Raw genomic sequence first — 18,582 nt, forward strand, 5'->3', positions numbered from 1 at the left:
GACTGCAGTTAATCTTGGCTTCAAATTAAAAACATACACACAGCCCTTGGAAGAAATGAATTGCAACACAACATTGAGAAACACGAGTACCCCTCAGTCCTAAACAACATTGTTAATGATGAAAAACATAAAGGAATAATAGTGTATTAAAAATATAAGGAAATAAAATTGATGTAAAATAGATAAGGGCAAAGGGAATGAGGAGGAGGCAAGGGTGAGATTCAGGTCAGTCTCCAAGCCATACTAACTTTCATTCTCACATGCTCATCTTTATGTTCGATCACTTCAGCTGAGGCCTGACCCATGAGAGAAGAAAAGATTATATGGCTGCTGCCTGTTCTGTGAATGATTATTTTACTAATTATTTGGAGATTTGAAGTGGTAATTTTAGTTCAGATTCATTTCTCTGAGTGCACTTCAGTGATTTTCAGAAATCATTTCACAGGATGCAGTTTTAGTGCTGTGCCTTCATTCTCGAAAGCCAAGAAACATTTTAATTTAAATGCAAAGACCCCAGACAATAAACTGAATAAATGATGTGAAGCAACAATTTTTGGTCTATAAAAATATTCTATAGGGTGCGAGACGGCAAACAGGGAAATTTGGTTGCCACTGTAGGTGTTTTTATGACTATTATCTTTGTAAAAGAAAATCACCTGCAGCATGTAATTCCAAAATAGTAGAAACAATTTAAGGCAATTTAGGGCAGCAAACAACGTGGGAATAGTGATTTAAACTACAAGCATAAAAAAGCCATAAAATCAGAATTTTCCAAAATTGTAGAGCTACGGTCATGCTCATATTGAACAACAAAGACTAGAATTTTCGGCTTAAAATATGAAAATTAAGTTAAATTCTGGCGGTGTGTTAATGTTTGCTTTCCCTTTTGATCAATCGTAGTTATTGACTGTGGTGACCCAGGTGCCCTTGCTAATGGTGTCCATCTGGGAAATGACTTCACCTATAATAAGACCGTAACCTACCAGTGTAACCCAGGCTTTCGGATGGAACCAGCTATATCTTCTACACTGCGCTGCATGAAGAATGGCTCTTGGAATCAGACCAAACCAGTCTGTAAAGGTATGAACAGATGCTATGGAGAAGCAAAGGGTTGTCACTATTGGACAGTGTATGTGCAGTTGGAAATATGTAAGCCTTCAATTGCACAATTGGTTAATCACTGTTAATTAGTTTTACCTGTGCTGATGATAAATTCAATAAAGCAGGCAGCCTAGGTATTAATTTTTGAGTTGGCTGTTTGACTGAGATCAGAAGTGCCAAAGAGACACTGCAGGTAAGTTCATACTGTCTTTATCACTAATCTCTATAACTGAGGACCCAACATGAGCAACTGATTCTCTCTGGTTTCTGGAAGATTCAGTGGTTGAATGGGGGATCTGGAAGTCAATAGTTTATCTGCTCGATCAGTTGTTTCTGCACAAAGTAATCTTTTTGGCATAAGGACTGCTCTTGAGCACAAGCATCTGCTGGTCTCCCATTACACCTTCAGTTTTTTCCCAGTTAATTAGAAGCTAATGATGGGACCACAGATACAATTGTGTCACTTGTTCAGGGTTGGTTAAGGAGCTTGCATTTGTTTTTTGCTTTTTGGAAAAGAAGCTTCAAAGTTAACTAATTGATATTTTGAAAATTACCAAAGGGGCACAATTGTTGCAAGTTATTCATCATGTCAAAGGGGTTAATTGTAAGGAATGCAAATTGAAATGTAGCAACTTTCAAGGAAGAAGAGATCGCCATTGAATAAAAGCAAAATACTGCGGATACTGGAAATCTAGAACAAAAACAAAAATACCTGGAAAAACTCAGCAGGTCTGACAGCATCTGCGGAGAGGAACACAGTTAACATTTCGAGTCCGAATGACTCCTCATCAGAACTAAGGAAAAATAGAAAAGAGGTGAAATATAACCTGGTTTGGTTGGGGGGGTGGTGCAGTGGTGCGCAGGGTGGGACAGGTAGAGCTGGATGGAGGGCCAGTGATAGATGGAGATTGCCAAAAGGTGTTATAGACAAAAGGACAGAGGTGTTGACACTGGTGACATTAGCTAAGAAATGTGCTAATGGGGACATTAAGGGTGGAAAGCAGGACGAGCAAGAGACAGATAGCCCTAGTGGGGGTGGGGTGAGGGGGAATCGAAATAGGCTAAAAGGTAGAGATAAAAAATAAAAATATATATAAATTATAGGAAAAAGGGGGATCGGAAAGGGGGTGGGGAAGGAGGAGAGAGTTCATGATCTAAAGTTGTTGATCTCAATATTCAGTCTGGAAGGCTGTAAAGTACCTAGTCAGAAGAGAAGGTGCTGTTCCTCCAGTTTACGTTGAGCTTCAATGGAACATTGCAGCAGGCCAAAGATGGACATGTGTGCACGAGAGCAGGGTGGTGTGTTGAAATAGCAAGCGACAGGGAGGTCTGGGTCATGCTTGCGGACAGACCGAAGGTGTTCCGCAAAGCAGTCTCCCGGTCTGCGTTTGGTCTCTCCAGTGTAGAGGAAACCACATTGGGAGCAGTGAATGCAGTAGACTAAATTGAGCGAAGTGCAAGTGAAATGCTGCTTCACTTGAAAGGAGTGTTTGGGCCCTTGGACGGTGAGGGGCAGGTGTTGCACCTTCTGCGGTTGCATGGGAAGGTGCTGTGAGAGGGGGTTGAGGTGTAGGGGGTGATGGAGGATTGGACCAGGGTGTCCCGGAGGGAACAATCCCTGCGAAATGCCGCCGGGGTGGTGAAGGGAAGATGTGTTGACATCATGCTGGAGTTGGCAGAAATGGCGGAGGATGATCCTTTGAACGCGGAGGCTGGTGGGGTGATAAGTGAGGACAACGGGGACCCTATCATGGTTCTGGGAGGGAGAGAAAGGTGCGAGGGTGGATGCGCGGGAGATGGGCCGGACATGGTTGAGCCCATTGAATATGTGTTCATTCTAAGGGTAATAGTATTGTGGAATGCGTTACTAGGGAATGCCATTGGAGCATTCAGTGCAAATGGGTTCAAAAGACAATTAGATCTGTTTCCGGAGAGGAAAGGAATTAAAGGATATAGTAAAATGATAGTTAGATATGAGATCCATAGACTTCCCCAGAAATATTGCTTCTGTAATTCTAATTGTTTTTAAAGATTACTACTGAAGTACAAGCCATGTATTTAATGAGCGGATCACAGCAATATTACTGTGCAGGCATTACTCATTTATTCTAGGATTATTACAGAATTAGTACCTGGGATTTCACTGACACTGTAAGGATCTATTAGTTTTTGTGGAGCAAATGAAGACCCTTTAAACCACATGCTGTTTGGAAAGCAAATGGAATCCAACAATAGATTTTGCTATTCTCACATTGCAAAAGGTGTCCCCTTAACTAAAACTTCAGTGTTTCCATCTCAGTGTTAAATGATTGAAAGCATATACCAATATCTGTAGTAGTATTTGTTTCACTTTTCTTTTCCTTTCTTAAAGCTAAGAGCTGAGGCAATTATGCTATTTTACATGGGGCTACAGCCTTCTTACACTTCACCCAAGGGGCTATACCTTCTGCCTGAACCTGGATACTAAACGTTGACAGTCTGTGCTAACCCTGGAGATCATCAAAACTGGCTGCAATCTTCTTTTCTCTCAGCAGCCACACATGTGCACTTGCAGTGTAGGATCCCTGACTCAAACATAGCAAGTTCAATTGTTGCCATTCTGGCTGAGACAGGCTAACTCAGCACAGAACTTACATTGCATCTTCTGCTTTGCACAATTTAGCAATGCCGCAGTTGATGTGTCATACCATTGAACCACCAGGTAATAGAGGCAGTTTTATTTCAGGGATGACTTCAATCTAACAAGAATTTGATCACGATAAAAAAAAATTATTTAATTTGCTGGCAGTAAATGGGGGAAAAAAGTCAAAGCTTTTGACTTAATATAGACTTGCTTTGATTATTTGAACATTCTAGTGCAGACAGTCTCTGGTTGGTCTATTGGACCCCGACTCTAACTTTATGCTAGAGTAGCCAGAAGACAGGAAGGACCTGGATATAGCAGGATCTGACCCTCTGTACAGGTCCCTAGGATGATCTTGTGGAGGTGGAGCTCTTGTCTGCTCCTTACATGGCAATTGTCATGCTGAAAATTGGGGCTAGAGGCAGGTACTCTAAATGTCAGCATTTCCATACTGGAGTCTTCACAATGCCCTGTTGCATGGATACTGCAGAGATGTTTGATCAGTCCGAGTGTCCCAGCTGGCATATCGGAGATGTTAGCCCAGGCTACTGTTGTTCTTTTTCTGAAGTTTGTGTATTCAGGTGATTTTGATTGCTTGCTTTTTCACAAATCCTTATATATAGGTTATTTTTGTCATATCAGGCAGCCTATCAGAATGTACAAAAGTAGCATTTCAGACTCAAAGATTGGACAATAATTTTTCAAACTTTGAATATGACTCTCAAAAATATATACGACTTGCCTTCAGGCGAGGGAACTGAAACTACACCCTACCCACCAGGACCATCTTGCTGGATTTTTCAGTTTCCATATGGCAGGTCTTCGAGATATGCACCCCATGAAACAGCTACCCGCCACTTGTATGCTACTTATGGGACCTCCCTCTGACTCCAGAGTTCACCAGCATCAGTAATGGAGGTTCCTGTTGGCACAGTCCCCAAGGCTCCTTACGAAACTCATTATCATATACCTTTTTGAAGCTTACAAATGTAATCAATTTTGTTGGCTGTTGGATAGACCAGAGGTGCTTTTTAAATAAGAATATGTATATTTTCAAGCGAACCAAATTTTGCTTGAGGCCCAGTTGCTTGCATCTGAAATGTAACTTCTGCATATTCTGATAGACTGCCTGATTTTAAATAAAAACAATCTATATTTGAGAACCTGTTTAAAAAAAATACTTTCAAAAATCACAAATACACAAATTTCAGAAAATGCACTGATTCCCATGAGCTCAGGCATTCATGTACAATTTCAAGATTGTTCCAGCAGCCTGTTCCTGAATTGAACCTCACGTTCCCTGCTAGGATTGTCACCAAGCACCCACCTAGCCCCAATTTGTTTGTTTCCTCAAAAGCCTAAGCATTTGCTAATTTGTAATCATTAGCATATTTGAACTGTAATGTACGCTTTGGCTTAGTGGTAGCGTTTCTGTCTCTAAAAGTTCAAGACTTTGAGCTACACTCGGGACAGCTCTGGTGGGAGAAGAGGTTTCATGTAGGGATTTAAAAAGTTGAATAAAGTTTTAGTGAAACTTATTAACATGTCCCATCTCATGTAACATTGTCACGTGAGATGGGACATGTTAAGCATGTGTTTTTTTCAACTTTTAATGTTTATACAATTGTCAGCGATCTTCCTGGGGCAGCACTTAGCCTCAGGGAGATGTGCGCTCTTTCGTGCGCATGCGTGAAAAAGCGAACTTTCATATTTGGGGAACCCCACCACACCGCATCCCCCGCCCCCCTCGCCTGCACAGGAAGCGCATAGCGCTTCCTGCCGGCCGGGCCTTAATTGGCCCACCCACTTAAAATGGTGGCGGGGCCCGCTTCTTCAGTGGGGATCAGCTCCCTGCCCGCCGGAGATTGGGACGGGCCCGGCCGCCCAGTAGGCAGAAAATTCTTCCCAGTGAGTTGTGCAAATTAAATACTTAATCATCCTCAATGGACCCATAGATTCCTAGTTGAATACTTTCCGTGTACAAATAATATCCTTTTATAAGGGTAAATAAGATAATTGCTGATCTTTTGTATTTATTAAGCCCTTGATTTTTGTTTGTTTGTCCTCTTTCCTCCTGAAGCTATCACTTGCACACAGCCACCGCCAGTTCTTCATGGAAGAGTGCAGGGATCAGACTTCAGATGGGGCTCTAGCATTAGCTATACATGCTCAGAAGGATATCAACTTTCCTTGTCTGCTGTTCTGACCTGTGAGGGAAATGGTATTTGGAACGGAGAGGTCCCACAGTGCTTACGTAAGTTTGCATTACCTTTTCTGAATAATTTTAAATCAATAATGCAATGTTTCCATTTTCTTTTCTGAGAATGGTCTTGATTAACTGAGTCTTTGTCCTATCTGTTGTGTTCTCATTTGTATATAGCAATTACATTTGAGTTCTGTAATTAATAAAATGATTCCCTGACTGTCCTGTTAATTTTCTTTCTTGCTTTTTTCCTACCCATTTATTCAGAAAGTTAACCACAATATCTAACCTGTACTTCCTATTTTGTGGTTGAAATAAATTTGGTTCTCCGTATAAATAGCACAAAGGTTATATGATTAATAATGCTTTTAGTCTGGATTATTCTTTATCTGATGGCAGGCCTCCGCCAATGCTGCTTGGGTAGCAAGTCTAAATTTTCTTCCTACTTGCTCCCTTGAGAACTATTCACTTTCTGTCCAACATGTTCTCTTCATGATACAGCCAAGGTCAGGATTTGCAGAGAATCTTGAATGCAAATGCACACCTCATGTCTTTATGATATGCCAATGCCCTAGTTATGTTGTATCTCAACATCGATGGCTTGAATTGTTATTGTAGATGTTTGTATTCAGAAATAAATTATAATGGCAACAGCTGCATTTGAATAGTTCATCTTGCTATATTATTAAGAGTGATGTGTTTGTAAATACAGTTATCATTTTGGGTTGAAATTCATGTGCTAATCCCTACTGCGTAAGACATCAAATTAGTGGAAGATCATTACAGTGCAGAAAGTATGGCTTGCATCATTATTGTTTGGTGCAGCTATCATTAATACTTTTTTGCTTTTTGAATTATAGTTGCCATAGTTGCAGTCCACACAGATTGTAATGCATATTGCAAATTTTGTTCAGTGATTTATTTTTCTTTTTTGAAAAGATCTACATTTTTGTATTGATTTATGGATATGTTTATAGGAAGGCTGCTATGTATGTCACAATAGTTTTTAAAGGATCCTGTTGGTATGCTGTTGGGAGACACTGAGATAATCAGACACAGACTCTTGTGGCCTAATGTTATGTGACTAGAATTATTTTGTCTTTCTGGGAGTTTATTGAAACAGTAATACCTTTTTTAGGCAATTAAATAGAGCCAGGTTACATTTGTCAAAATGTAATTTACAACTTCCATAACACAGAGATAACCAGGATATTAACAATGACAGTCGTGTAGGTAATGGTCTTTGCTGACATTTTGGGCAGGGTTTTTGGATTGTGTGGTGGGTGGGCCCAGGAGAGGCCAGGAAACGGTCCACGATTGGCCCCTGACCACAATTTCATGCTGGCTGGCCAATTATCGGCCAGCCAGCGTGAAAAGCATGCTGAGAACCTCAGCGCTGCTGGGGTGGAAGCGGGAGGAGGGCAAGTACAAAATTTCCCGCGTGCATGGGGCAGTGCGGACTGAAAGCTCCCTGAAGGCAGGGAGCTGAACAATTTTAAAATCAAAAATAAATATTTTCACAATCTGAAAAAAAAGTTCCTGACATGGGACTCACTCACAATAACATGAGCATAATAAAAATTCTGCCCAAAAATTGAATATGTTTTATTTAATTGTGGTAACCTCATCCCGCTCGTGGATGAGGTTTGCTGAAAAATCAAAAGGCCACCTGGCCAATTTGCCCACCCGCCAAGCATAAGATTGGACGGGCAGTGAAAAATATGTTTAAATTAATCAATTAAGGGCCTTAATAGGCCTCTTAATTGTCGGCGGGTGCACAGCCAACTCTCCTGCACACCTGCCAACCGAAATATCGTGTGAGTACGTGATGACGTTGGGACGCCCACCTACCCGACGTCACCCTGCACAATTTATGCCCGATCGGGCCAGGCATGCGCCCACCTATGGGATGTAAAATCCTGCCCTTTGGTTCATTTCTCCCTCCCACTTAACTCTCCTGGCCTAAACATTGTGAATCATGCTGGGTACGTTTTTATAGGCCAGAATTTTTCTGTCTGCGTGTTGGGGGCGGGGTGCGCTTGCCGACGCAGGATGACCCCGAGGGGATCCCCCGACGTCATCCCACCTCATTTAAATCTTCAGGAAGGCGGGCGGACAGCTGATTGTGCTATCCGCCCGCCGACCTGTCAATGGCCAATTGAGGCCATTGACAGGTTAATTGAGGCAATTGAAGGCCCTGCCCGTCCAAACTTAAGGTTGATGGGCAGGCCAGGAGCCCCGGCGGGCTTCTGAGAAAACATGAAACCTCATCCGCCAGCGGGATGAAGTTTCATGTCAGTTTTTAAAAAGTTTAATAAAGTTTTAGTCATATTTATTAACATGTCCTATCTCGTGTGACGTTGTCACATGAGGGGGACATGTTAATTTTTTTTTATTTTTCTATTTTTCAAGTTTATCAAATTGTCAGCATTCTCCCTGAGACAGCACTTAGTCTCAGGGAGCAGTGTGCTCTTTCGTGTGCATGCGTGAAAGAGCGTACTTTGATAGTTGGGGAATCCCTCCCCGCCTGCACAGGAAGCGCTTAGCGCTTCCCATCGGGTGGCCCGCTGGGTGGGCCTTAATTGGCCCGCCCACTCAAAATGGCAGTGGAGTTCGACTGCCCGCCCGCTGCCAAGCCGGTGGGGCCTGCCCCTCCCATTGAGGGCTAAATTCTGCCCATAGACTCTGTTGAAGTGGTCATCTTCTTTTGTAAAATTAGATAGTGGGTATCAGTGGTACTATGTGACTGGGCCAGAGTTTCTAGCACATAGGAGAAATGTGCCTTTCATTGTACCAGACTGATCTGAGGTAGTCATGGTATTTCAGGCAACCGATTGCCAATCGGTCAGTCTTTTTAAGGTGTGAGGTAATTACAAATGTAGGAATATATCAAGATATTCTGAATCATACTTGCATCATTGGGAAGTATCAGGAGGTGTATTTCCTTGTCTTATTTATTTGCTGTTGTACAGATTATGTCCCCTTCTCCAAATTACATAATTTCACCCAATGCCATATCCCTCTGTGTACCCTCAACACCATGCATTTATGGTGCTAGAATCAGCAGGTGATTCTTTCCACCCAACACAATGGTGAGCACCCTGAGTTGGAGCTCTGTGCATTCTCACAATTGTACCAATCAGAAGTTGAGATTTGCCACCTAGAGAGGAAATCCTTGTGATATTTGTGTTTCAGCAACAATAGATTATTCCAGTTCTGTTCTAGAGATGAGAACACAACCTAACTGTTTAAGCCTCAATCCTTATTACATTCTGGAATTCTCCTTGAGCTTTGTCTACCTCAGGAAGTTGTTAACTTTTATCCTTTAGTGCGTGGCTATTATTATGACACAACCGATGGTAAAGGCTGAGTTGTTCAAATCCCAGAGGAATACTTGAATCAACTGTCGTAAACCATTTTTGCAATTTGTATGTTTCGAGATGCAGGCTTTGAATTCAATAGTAATAAGACTGCCGAGTCTCAAGAGGTTTATTTTTATAAAACTAAATTAAACATTTATTAATAAAAGAAAGATTGTAAGCACATACATATGTCTACAAAATTACAACTGTAATAGCTACAAAAACCCCCAAATTAATCTGACTCTCAGTTAGACCCCTGGTAAGTCAACAGTGAAACACAGAGGGTGGAATTTTTCGAGCTCCTTGTTGGTGGGAGTGATAGGTGACATGCGCAGAAAATATGGTGGAACTTGCTTCACGGCAACATGAAAGCAGATCGCGATCGTCCGCTCAGCCTGCCGATGGCAAGCTGCATTTCCCGCCGTTGGTCGGCGAGGAACTAATTGTAATACATTAGTTCATAATTAAAACACCATCCCGCCAGGCTCATGGAACCTCGCCATGTCATCCGTCCACGTTGGCGGGAAAACATGCCGACGTGTTTCACTACAGCACGTAGGCGACGTGTAGTTGGCAGCCTTCACTTTGGGGGAAATGAGGTGAGTGAGAAGCAGCATTCTCCACAGCTCGCCTGCTGTTTATAGGCCTCAGGCGTCAGGAGGGACAACTGATGCTTGGTCCTGGAGGCGACTGCTGTGGAGGGTGGGTGATGTCCAGGGGCAAATGCTGGCCAGCCTCAGAAGCGATTGCTGAGGGGGTGTGGGGGAGGCGTGTCCGGGGTCAAATGCTAGCCAGCCTCAGAGGCGATTGCTGAGGGGTTGGGTGCCTGGGGGCAAGTGCTGGCCAGCTTTGGAGGTGACTGTTGTCACTGAGGGTGGTGGGGGTGTGTGGGTGGCGGGGTGGTCAAGAGTTGCCCTGGCGCTGCATCCCGCGCACAGGCAATCGAGGTGGGGGGGGCAGGATAAGTGAGGGAAGTGGTCACGCATTAGGGACACCTGTATAAACTGACCAGGCCTCTGCAACTGGGACAGATCAGGCACAGCCACAATGATTTGATTGGGGTAGGGCTCCTACCCTGCCTGCCCATGCAAGCAACATGGAGGCACCAAAGGGCCATCAAGCCCTCCATACCTTATGCCTCCCCCCCAGCATTGACTTTGAGTGCACCACCACTTTATTAGACAGCAGAGCAGTTGAACTGCACACGTTGTACAATCTCCTCGCCAATGCTGGCCATGTAGGAGTCACTGCTGGAGATGCTCACAGCCCCTTGCAATCTCAGCGTCCCAGTTTGGACCAGTATCCCCCATGTTGCGGGTTGACAGGGCAGCCATGCAGCTGACTCATCTCTGGGCATCTGAGGGCTGACCAGCACTATCCGGGAAGCGTTAAGGGGCGGTCACACAGAGCCAGCTAAGGTGCTAAGTACAGCCATGATAACCATGCCTCTCTCACTCTCATGCTGAAGGAGGATCGCATCAGGATCATGGATCCTGGTGACCTAGCTGTATGCCTGATGGCCTACAGAGACCGTAGAAGACTGAGGAGAGAGCGACTGAGGCTCCTGGCTGCACAAAGGCAGGAACCTGAGCAGCAACCTCATGAAGAAGGGGCTGCAGGGGCTCACGCACACACGGCCCAGGAGCGACAGTGAGCCGTGGCAGGTTGGTACGTAGTGACACCCAGGGTCTATAGACACTGCCTGCCATTCGTGCATTGAGAACCAGTGTCACAAATGACTGCTTCTAGGGACCTGATGGCTCATATCTGCCACTTACTGCAGGACTTGGCGCCAAGGGGGCATGGAGGGCATCCACTGCCAGTGGCTGTGAAAGTGACCGCGGTGCTCAATTTCTATGTCAGTGGCTCCTTTCAGGGCTCCACAGGTGACCTCTGTGGGATTTCACAATCCCCCACCCACAAATGCATCCATGAGGTCACGGATGCCATCTTCTCCATGGCACACAACTTTGTGCATTTCGCCTGGAACCAGGACAGCCAGGATGCAAAAGCAATTGGATTCGCCCTGATCTCAGGATTCCCACAGGTGCAGGGTGTGATTGACTGCACTCAGGTGGCGCTCAGGCCTCCATCGCAACTTGGTGGACTTCATCAACCGCAAGGACTTCCACTCAACTGGTATGCAACCACCAGAAATGCATCCTGCAGGTGTGCGCATGGTTTCCATGGAGTGTGCACGACACCTACGTCCTGAGTTGCTCACAGATCCCTGCAACCTTCCGGCTACAGGGTTGGCTCCTTGGGGACAGGGGCTACCCACAGAGGCCGTAGCTGATGACACCTGTGTGGCGGTCTCAGACTGCAGCAGAATGATGCTATAATGAGGCTCATGCTGCAACTCACAACTTGGCGGAGCAAACCATCGGGATGCTGAAGATGCAGTTCCAGAGCCTGGACCGGTCTGGTGGATGCAGTCCACAGAGGGCGTCAACGCATTGTCGTCGCCTGCTGCGCCATTTACAACCTGGCACTGCAACAGTTGAGAGGAGCTGGCTGAGGAGGAGTTGGAGGAGCTGGAGGCCTCCTCTGATGAGGAGGATGCCGACGGGGATGAGAGTGAGAAGTGGTGGTGATGATAATAGGGATTAGGTTCTCGCGCTGGCTAGATGAGGCAGGCGCACTCAAGAGGCCCTCACAGCTGTAAGAGTTGTAGATGTCGACCCATAGATCCTTACATCGCAGTTGTGAACAACTCCAATCTAGCTTATCTCAGCGCCAGTACCTTCTGTGAGAATGTTCCTGTCATGGAGAGGCAGTGGAGGCCCTAATAGTTACTCGATTGCAGGAGGATGATGATGACATGCAGTGAGGACACTCCATAGATCTTCACATAGCCTCTGTGAATGTCTGACTCCTATCTGGCGAGGGCAGCTCACTTTCGCTCCATGATCAGGGCCATCTCAAAGGCACAGCCATGAAACTTTAGACACATCTGATGCTGTGTCTGCCTTCAGCACCTCAACCCTTCAGGAGCTGGTCCACAGTATCACTGGTTGCAGATGCTGGTGTGATGAGGACCAGCCTCACCTTAAAGGCACTGAGAGCACACAGAGAGTATGAAAGAACTCTGTGGCACCTGCCCACTACATTCTGGAAGCGATGACCAGCACCGCCACAGCACAGGACTGATCCTGGTCATCGCCGGCCAGCTGGATAGCTCTGTTTTCGAATTTTGTCAGAACTTTGATCTCCGGCATCCCTCCACCTGCCTGTGACCTTTCCCTCCTGTTGTGAGCCAATTTGTCCTGCATGGATGGAGATGGGGAGAGTATATCAGGATGCCTGCCAGGCTAGATGATAAGTATGCCTGGCCTCTGTGGGTAGTAAGTGGGCCCATGGATGGGATGAGGAAGATGAAGGTGTGTGTGAAAGACTGAAATGGTAATGTCCCTTGAACTGGCAATGAGTATGTGTGTATGTGTGATGAGTTTGTGTGTGTGAGTTGAGATAATGAAAAGAGTGACTTACCTGGTGGAACGGCGGAGATGATTTGTCCTTTTGCGGCACTGAGTGGCTGTCCTCCTCTGAAGGGCATTTGCGCTCACCACCACAGCCAAGCTGGTTTGGTGTCCTGCAGCCAGACAGGGGTAGAGCACACCCTGCCGGGCATCCGGCTTCGCTCGAGGGACCCGCCGTTAAAGCAGGGGGCTGCAGTCTTTTTTCTTTTGCTGGCCATGTCTCCTGGGCAGCAGTGGTGAGCTGGTGGTGATGAGCGCTTTGCTGGCCTTCTAAAGGTGGTGGCCAGCGTGATGCAACAGCGGGGCGATGGCGGGCTGGCAAATGAAAGCCCGCTTGCCGTGGAAATGGCGCGTTTCACGGGCGTGAATTAATAATGAGGTGGGCTCAGGACAATACAGCATGATAACCCGCCATTTTTGTCATATCCATTTTACCCGCCTGCTACCACACTTAGTGCAATTCTCAGAAAATTCTGCCAATAGATTTAAACAGACCCTTGGCAAAGCACACCCTGGACAATCGCATTCAAAATTAGTTTCTTTCAGCTCTGGGTCCTTGCAGACAGACTTGAGGCTTACAGGCTGAAGGCTTTAGATCTTAGAATCCCTCCTTTTTACATATTTTCCTCTTTGAATGCAAATTCTCATTGTCACTAGGGGCCAAATTTTTACCTTTCTAAAGACCGGGTGAAATATTACATCTAACCAGGTGAAGCCGCTTGAGCGCAAAATGACGCACGTTAACGTTGGGCGAGCAACCTAACGTCAATGCGTAGTCACATGATATTTCAGTCGGCGGGCACGTGCGGGAATTGGCAACGCGCCCACTGACAATTAAAAGGCCTTTTAAGGCCATTAAAGTCTTAACTAACTTACATTTTTTGCTGCCTGTCCAACTTTATGGCTGGCGGGCAGGCGAAAAGGCCAAGCGACCTTTGCACTTTTTAGGAACCCTCATCCACAGGCAGGTTGAGGTTTCCTAAAGCAAATAAAAATAAAATAAAAATTTTAAATTTTAATTAATAACATGTCCCTACTCATGTGACAGAGTCACATGAGGGGACATGTTTTATAACATTTCACAAGCCTTTATTTATTTTTCTGAAAACTCTTCATCTCCCTGAGGCAGCTCCGTGCCTCAGGGAGATTTCCATGCATGCACTCGCACACATGCGCAATGTTTGCGCTTGCACCCCTCTCCACCCACCGCACAGGTAGCACTGAGCTTTAATTGGCCTGTCGATGTGAAATCGCAGTCTGGGCCCGATCGCAGGCGGCGGTCAGCTTCCCGCCCACCCCCGTCTAGCCCGCCCAAGAAGATCTAAATTCTGCCCTAGGTTTTTTACTTTAAATCTTCTAACAATAAACCCTTTCATAATACCACTTTACTAGTAAACTCTGAAAAAAATATGACACGTTTCTGAGCTTCACCTGGTTAGATGTAATATTTCACCTGGTATTTAGAATGGTCTATTTAAAAATGCAAATTGCCCTCTTTACACCTCACCTTTTATTTCTCTATGTTTATCTAATTACCAGCTGACTTTAATCCAATTAAGACACACGCATAGACAGAGACACCACTAAACTCTAGTTTAAAATAATTTCCAATAACATTGTAGACATTATTATATCTTCCTGGCACTGTGTCTAATGAAAATCATATGCCTTTATATAGAAGCATCTTGGGATTAACCAGGTAACATCATCGTGCTCAAATGTCTTCAATGAAAATTGATCACGTGATATTCTCCCAAGTTATCTTTTGAGTTTGTTTTGGAGTTGTATTGAAGTTGCTTCCTTTTGAAGAACGAAGAAGACCCAGTCAGCTACGTAATGTGTCTTTGCCCAAATTGCAATTTTTTCATCATGTTTATACTTAAAATACTGAATTGGCATTGCAATTTCAAGTTTAGTCCAAGGAATTGGTTCTATTTTTATTAAATTGAATGATATATATAATTATGAGGGATGCTGAGGCAGTGTCAAACATGAAATTAATCCTGTCAATCTCTGTGTAGGCCTTGTGGACAAACTGAGGCCTAAATTAACAGTTTAGCGCTGGAGATATCACCTGGTTTTGCTCGTCTGGGGTTTGGCCCGTATATTGCCAGACTTAGACTGACAGTGTTTCTGAACTCTTTGTTTATGAAACAGCAGGTATTATTCCATAAGGAAATTCATCTATTAAGCTCTTTTGAACAGATATGAATATTTTGCATGGTAAAACATTGAGGTATGAATTTTACTCTCAGCCTGACAGGTAAGTTATGCTTTGAATGTATAATTTTCACTCAATGGACTGCATGATGCTATGATTTAAAGTAATTACATACAATTCCTAGAATTTGTCTGAGCACCTTTTGTGTTTTCCAAAGTGGGACTCTAATATTTTGCCCAACAAAATGCTAATCCAAGAGGGTGTCACATGTTCCAACATTTTTGTCAGTGCTTTTCTAACGTGGATACCTAAGAGTTGCACAGTAGCAGCTGGAAGTGCTTGTCCTCTAACTTTACCTGTCGGCCCACGGAAAACAACAGGAACACTTGAATTTATATAGCACTTAGGTAATGAATTAATTGCCATGATACAAATAATTTTATAATTTTATAACATAGCATCAATTTTTATTATCCAGCCTTTAATATCATCACCATACTTTCTAACCATTGTTCTTTGAAATTCACTGTTTATGAAAAGTTTTGGGTTATTCGCTTGCTCTTCAATGTTAACAGCACAATTATATATACAAATTGAGGCCTGAATAGTTGATAAGCCATCTGTGTAGCCATTCACCAATTTCAGTGACCTATTCCTCCCTATATTAAAGTTATATATTTTTATTTTATCACCTTCTTTAGACCTTCATGCAGTATATACCACACCTCAGCTGAAAATTGGGCAATATTCTGCCAAATCTTTGTCAATATCACTGCTTCACCAGAGAGTTGGGAGGTGTAGCTCAAGCACTGTTTTACTTACCCTCCCAGTGTTGAAGCTGCTCTCCTATTCTTGGGGCAGAATTTTACGGCAGTGAGATTTTACATTCCTGCTGAAGTCGATGGAGTTTATAATGGCTCACTGCATTTTACGGCCCCATCTCCCCCCCACCCCCCGAAACGGGGCCGTAAAATTCTGCCCTTGGTGTTCTTCACTTATGGCACAGGCAAGAAAGGGAACTTGCTGTGTGGTAAATCTTTATTACAATCCTATATCCTATCACTCCAAAGCACTCTGAATTGAAGAATGCAGATTTTATAACAGTGCATCCAAACATGGCCATCTTTCTCCTGAGGACATTGATTTTGTATAAATCCTTTATTATACTTGCAAATGTCTAACTTAACTACAGAAAAGCCACTTTGAAACATTTCAGTGGCTTCATTGATAAGTTCAGGGCAGAGTAGAGTGCTGAACCGTGCAGAATACAAGGGCTCCAGGTTCAATCCTAAGACTGTAATGATCTCAACCCAGGGTAGCATTAAGGGCGCAACAATTAGCCACAGCATAGCTCATCCAAAACTGGTCAAATCAGTCCCAGTTCCCCTTCCTGAACCCTATCCAAGGACATGTGCTGTGAAAATAAGCATGTGCAAAGGACAGGCGAGGATAGGGTCAGGTTTAGCAATGGTCCCTTACACTTCTAAATTGGATATTGACACTTACTATCTCAGCTTGGACATTAAAAGAAAAGAGCCACTTGTCTCGAACACTGGTAAATGGATGGCAACAATGGAACTGTATCCCAACATGGATCAAGGATTCAAGAGAGGAGGAAAGGAGAGAAACTATAGGGTGGCGGTAGTAATCTACCCTGGTAAAGTTATGTGATAGATTTTGAAACCTGCCAAGGCTTTTGAACACTGTGCTTAGATGCTCCACAATATATTAACTCCACTTTGGCACTTTCCTTGTCTGTAGCTGTTTTCTGTGGAGACCCAGGGACTCCAGTGGAGGGTCGAATTGAAGGAAGAAGTTTCACCTACAAATCTGAAGTATATTTCCGCTGTCGACCTCCATTTCTGTTAGTTGGATCCTCGAGAAGATTTTGCCAGGCTAATGGATTCTGGAATGGAGTTCAGCCATCTTGTATTGGTATGGTCACCTCATGTATTTTGCCAGCTAATGATCCTTAGTTTACTCCTAGCAATAGAAATGGAAATGTCACCATGGTACATTTATGATGTTTTTCTGAGTTTTAAATTAAGATAGATTTTACAGGGAATGTAGAAGGACTATTACATTTAATTTGTATTTTTTACACCTGTCTATTCCTGTTTATCATTGTCTTCTGTTTTGCATGTGTTATCTGTAATGGCTTTAATTTTATGGCTTTAACTCCAGTCAATTTAAAGCATGGGAAGTGGAGAACTGGGAAAATCATTCCACTGATGTAGAGTTTTCATTTTGACAGCAAACACTTACTGTTAATACTAACAGGGAAGTAGTGAAAATATCTCATAAATAACATGGCAATGTTACAGTCCAGTGATCAAACCTTTTAAGAGATTGGGCCTTGAAATTAAGTTATGTGAATATTAAAATGTTCATATCCAATTTCATTGTCTACTGATTAATAGTAGTTTTAATACGTTTAAAGTAAATAGTCTGCAAAGGAATTTATTATCATCATATTCTGTGTATATGCTAATATTGCCTGATGCAATTTCAAGGCTTTAAGGTATTCAACGTAGGAAAACAAAGCGAACATAAATTATTAAAACTGCTAATTTGTAAGCTGCTTAAAACAAAACTCTTTGTAGTATAGCCAGAATTGTTAATTTTTTTTTTCTCTTTCAATGTTTCCATACTTTATAAAAAGATCCAACGCACACTCTATGTACAGATCCAGGCACCCCTCATTTTGGAATGCAGAACAGTTCCCAAGGTTATGAGGTAAAAACTACTGAATCAAGTATTCTACTAATCATACCTTCCAATTATTTCATTTCTATACTGAAGACCTTGGTGTTTTTTTCACAGGTTGGAAGCACTGTATTTTTCAAATGCCGAAAAGGGTACCATATTCAAGGCTCCACAACACGTTCCTGCCTTGCCAATTTGACTTGGAGTGGTGTACATCCTGAATGCATTCGTAAGTTTTCTAGGCCCAATATCTGCAACAGTTTTCTCTCTGCATGTATAGAGTATTCCTCGATCTAATTCTTTTGTTCCATCCTGTCCTTGTCCATATTTAACAAGGTGTTTGACAAATTACTTGTCTTTGTTGTAAGTACAACTGAGATATGATAGGCTGTCTTCACCATATGGTATGGCACTTCCTAGCAGGCAAATAGTTGGCACTTGCTGTCAGCAGGCAAAAGCTAAGGATACAGCGGTAACTATTCTTTCCTGCTGGCAAGAACGTTTTTCAATTTTTTCAGTCTGTTGCCGGTTGTAATCAGTCCTTACCATGTGAAACATATCCATTGATGAAAAGAAATTTGGCTGTTCATTCAACATTGAAACGCTGGTATGTTGGAAAACAGAAATTATAAATATATTTAGAAGCATCCTTTAATACAAAGCACTATGTAAGTGTATTAAAAGAACTGCAAACTTAATTCTGATGGTAGAGAAGTATTAATAGATTTCTAAAGGGTAATTTTCCAACTGTTGATTTGGTGCGTAGCTTCACGCACACCTTGGCATATAATGGAAATACAATCATAATTTAACAACTATGGGCAGAATTTTGCACTTGGCGTGGGCGGACAGGAAGCTGACCGCTGCCTGCGATTGGCACCGGACCGCGATTTCACGCTGGTGGGCCAATTAGGGCCTATTCAGTATGAAACGCAAGCAGCAACACT

At 43.4% G+C, this 18,582-nt stretch overlaps 1 protein-coding gene across 1 annotated transcript in view; it reads left to right on the forward strand.

Annotated features, from left to right (window-relative positions):
* The window catches only part of LOC121278286 (CUB and sushi domain-containing protein 1-like), an 844,854-nt gene that overhangs the window by 790,036 nt on the left and 36,236 nt on the right, over positions 1-18,582 (forward strand). Inside the window, exons 50-54 of the mRNA XM_041188558.1 lie at positions 901-1,080; positions 5,805-5,978; positions 16,691-16,864; positions 17,592-17,665; positions 17,753-17,864. Of these exons, the coding sequence (XP_041044492.1) occupies positions 901-1,080; positions 5,805-5,978; positions 16,691-16,864; positions 17,592-17,665; positions 17,753-17,864 (714 nt within the window). The remainder of the gene's footprint in view (positions 1-900; positions 1,081-5,804; positions 5,979-16,690; positions 16,865-17,591; positions 17,666-17,752; positions 17,865-18,582) is intronic.

This window comes from Carcharodon carcharias, chromosome 5, assembly GCF_017639515.1.
Source record: "Carcharodon carcharias isolate sCarCar2 chromosome 5, sCarCar2.pri, whole genome shotgun sequence".
Taxonomy (NCBI): domain Eukaryota; kingdom Metazoa; phylum Chordata; class Chondrichthyes; order Lamniformes; family Lamnidae; genus Carcharodon; species Carcharodon carcharias.